We start from the raw sequence: 3,957 nt of genomic DNA, 5'->3' as shown, positions 1-3,957 counted from the left end.
GAAAATTTTGACAAGCAAAATTCTCTTCCTCAGAGAATTCAAACGGCTTTTCTTTCAATTTTAGGAGACAGTGAGCTAAGAGGAAATACAAACTGAATACATATACTGCATTTTTTTCCTCTTCATCTCCCTTTCCCTAAGAAAGAGGGAAATAATAAGGGAAATTAGTGAAAATTATGGTTAAAAGAACAATGAAAAAAATCTGGCTCTTGGTCAACAAACAAAAAACAAATCCTCATCTAAAGGTATGTAAATACTCGTTACGTACATCATAAGCTCCAGCCTTGATCTGCTGGTAGAGTCTGTGCTGGTCTTCATCCCAGAAAGGCGGATACCCCACCAGTAGAATATAGAGAATGACACCTGGAGGAGATTAGCATATTAACATAATGTAAATCACACAGACAATCATAAATTAAATGTGGCCGATCCACAGTGATATTCAGCCGCACTCAAAATAGAGGAAACTGGATTGTTGGAAAACTTCAGAGAGATGTGTTATGATCTATTCGAGAGCACTATGTGGAGGGCGAATTCTCCTCTTCCTACGCTCAAAAGCTCTGACAATGTGTCAGTCAACACATGGACCAAGGAATTCTAAAGAAGCATGGCGGGGCAACATCTAAAGACAAAACTCATCTGTCATTTCGGGTCACACATTTTTTGGCCTTCCTGAGCTCTTGTCTGTAGACGGTCTCCCTGCACTCTACTCCTATCTATAGAAGTGCTGTGATTTTAGTCACTGTGTAGGTTGAAGTTTAAAAACTGAACATGTTATTTATTTCCTCATAGTCATTTTGCTGGTAATTAGGATATTTTGTTGAGCAATGGTGTCCTGGTTATAAATTCATGTTCTAAATAGCCAGGATCCCTGGGATTGTGGATACCATATTAAGAGACAAAATCCTTTTCTTTTCAGTGATATTGGTCTCCAAAAAAAGAGTTTTTTCAATCAAACAACTAAACCAACAATACTACGGGAGTATATACTATAGGAAAGGGAAGAGGAGGGGGCGATTGCGCACGAAATTCGCAGCAGTAAACACATAGCTGTAATACAATTTCCTATCCTTTTCATAAATCTGTAATTAATCACAAATTAATTTAATCAATGTCTGATTTAACTTTTAAAATTTAAAAAACATTCTGTATTCGTAGGCTTTCGCTTTTCCCTGAAATCATATCTGCAGCCTATGTGTCTCCTGGGGCTGTTTGACACTGTGGTCTTCTTTATCATCATATGTCCCTCCCGTACTTCCCAAATACTTTATTCCCTGCTCAAGGTTTTTGGTTTCTTTTCCAGCTCATCACCCCAGAGGAAGGCTGTCGATCCTCTGACCTCTCCTGCTTGCTTTTCTCTTTCCATGTTTCCTGAAGCTGGGAAACCTGAGGGAGAAGAGTTAGGCAGGTGACACTTTGCCTGGGCCTTGGGACGCCTTTTTTCCCTTGTCAGAGGTGGGCTCTTGGTTTCTGTATCTTTTCTTTCTTGGGCAGATCTAGCCCTGCTCCCGTCCATCAGTCTGGACATATCTATACGACAGACATTGTTGAAGCTGAAATGATTTTTAAGCAATGGTTTAATCGCCCTAGACTTTTATAGCCTGCTTCAGGAAGACACAATTCAAAAGCAGATTTTTAAAGTCATGTGAATCAAAACCAGAGTAAAACATTTTAAACAACATTCTTAAAAACAAAACCAAAAGAACCTACTGAGGCTCTTAAATCAAGAAAGTCACCTTACCATAATGGAGGTGAACAAAAAAGACTATGCAGAAAATCACAATATACTGTTACCTCGTCTTCACAACATGAAAATAATTTTTCCATCTTTCATACATTATAGATTAATGTGCATTCATTTAAATTTATTTTCATATCATTTTTAGTATCTGACATAACAGATGCATTTAATGATAATGATAATGGTGATGATGATGATGATGATGATGATGATGAATGTGTGTGTTTGCATTCTTGGGACACAAGTAGAAAAGAAGCGATATCTAAGTAATTTGGGCCCTCAGCTATGGATGGGTCAGTGGGTGAAGAAGAAAATTCACTTTGTAATGGCAACAGTCTCCATCGAGTATGAATATTTTCCTAGAAACATCTGGAGTTCGGCTATAATAAAATTATAAAAAAGACTCACAACTGAGATCATTAGCATGCTGAACCTAGGCTGTTCGTTCTTGTGGATTACATCTGCAATTGACGCCTGGTGGCTGCTTCTCTGGGAGGGGAAGCTCACAGAGGGCTCCTTCCCTGCGAAAAGCAGCCGATACATACACAGATGCCCACAATTCAATTATCTGAGTGAGGAATTTCTACCAAAAAATACACTTAAAAATAATAGCATAGGTATAGGAGATTTCAAAAAAACCACACTTTCAGGTCCAAAGAAGAAAACCCTACATAGGCACCGTTGAGTAGATGGACGTGAAACTGCCGATGCCTAGGTGAGTAAACATCGTTTTCTAAGCTTGCTCATTAGACTAGAGTCCAGGGCCTTTCTGAGTTCTGCTCTCCAGAGAGAGAAAATACTTTCTATTTTTTCAAAGCACAGAAGTATGAGAGCTGGGGCATAATGATAATGTAATATTAATAAGTTTCATTAAAGGTGACATTTATTGAGCAGTCACATATGCTTTCATGCATTACCTTATTTAATCCGGGTACAACGCTATTAGGTAGGTAATTGCTACTATTAATATCTCCATTTCACTGATGAAGAAACAAGGCTGAGAGGCTCAGTAACTGTTTTAGCCACTAGCAGGACTGACATGGTGATGCCCTAAACATTCCCTACAGCCACTTTTTCTTAAGAAAAAGGTTACTTTTTTTATTGATCCTCTTAATTGTCTCATCTTTGATCAGTGTAAGCCTCTTCAAGTTGGCTCCTGAGTTCTGTTAATACAACCACTGGCCTTTAATAGTTTCTTTTCTTTCTATTATGACAAGATGCTCCTGGATCGTCTTGTACTTTTCTTGATCCAGACATCGAATCAGCTGTCACTACCAGAAGTTCTGATTCCCTTTAGTGGTAACTGAGACCTTTTGGTACCTAGAGACCAAAATGGAGCATTTGAGTATGCTCTGTGGTTTCTCCAAAAAAATAAATTGAGAAATGAGAGAGGAGACAGAGATGAGTGGAAACCACAAACTGAAAGAAACTTAAGAGACGTAAGAGACCAAACGAAGTTACAACACATGAGGGCAAATAGGGAAAATAACTGGATATTTTGATGATATTAAGCAATTATTATTAAATTTTAAAGTTAGTATTATTGTCATATTTTTTTTAAAAAAGAGTCCTTTTCTTTTAGAGATACAGTAGGATATTTTTAGATGCACTGATGTGATGTCTGGATTTGATTAAGACAAGCTTGGGTGGGAATGAGCGGCGAGGAACACACGCAGGGGGATCGGCCGTCAGTTCACGCTATTCTCTCCCTTCACGTGTTTCACACGTTCCATAGCAAAGAGTTAAACTATTCTTGACAAAGTTGGTTTCATACAACATTTAAAAATAGATACTAAAACTAGTTTTCCTTATCTTATGTATATATTTGTGCTTGAGAGATGTTAGATATGTCTAATAAGGGTTTTGAGAAGCATTGATGACTGATTAGGTAGAAAGACTATCGTATTAAGAAGATTCAAAAATGATTTTAATAAAAATGAATGATCACTTTAACGATGAAACATTCTGAAAGCTCTTCTTTTAAAGTGAGAGACAAAGAAGGAATGTTGGTAAACTGAGAAGTTAGTGGAAAGTTAATGGAACAATCTGAGACATCCACTTCATGTTCTCAGTAAATAATGGGGTACGCTATGAGTGTACAAACAAAATGCACAGTTAACTATATAAGTGATAAGTATTTCTCTCTTACCATGTAACACCACAAGCAAAAAAATCATCATACAGTTCAAATGGAGAAAGTGCTAAATGAATACTCT

The 3,957-nt window shown here is 37.4% G+C and overlaps 1 protein-coding gene across 1 annotated transcript in view; it reads right to left on the bottom strand.

Moving 5' to 3' along the window:
• Positions 1 to 3,957, bottom strand: part of CAMK2D (calcium/calmodulin-dependent protein kinase II delta) — a 274,275-nt gene that overhangs the window by 67,587 nt on the left and 202,731 nt on the right. The window contains exon 8 of the mRNA XM_012655072.1: positions 269 to 363. Within this exon, the coding sequence (XP_012510526.1) occupies positions 269 to 363 (95 nt within the window). The remainder of the gene's footprint in view (positions 1 to 268; positions 364 to 3,957) is intronic.

Source organism: Propithecus coquereli, unplaced genomic scaffold (genome assembly GCF_000956105.1).
Source record: "Propithecus coquereli isolate 6110/MARCELLA unplaced genomic scaffold, Pcoq_1.0 Scaffold46, whole genome shotgun sequence".
Taxonomy (NCBI): domain Eukaryota; kingdom Metazoa; phylum Chordata; class Mammalia; order Primates; family Indriidae; genus Propithecus; species Propithecus coquereli.
This window is presented reverse-complemented; position numbering and strand designations above follow the sequence as displayed.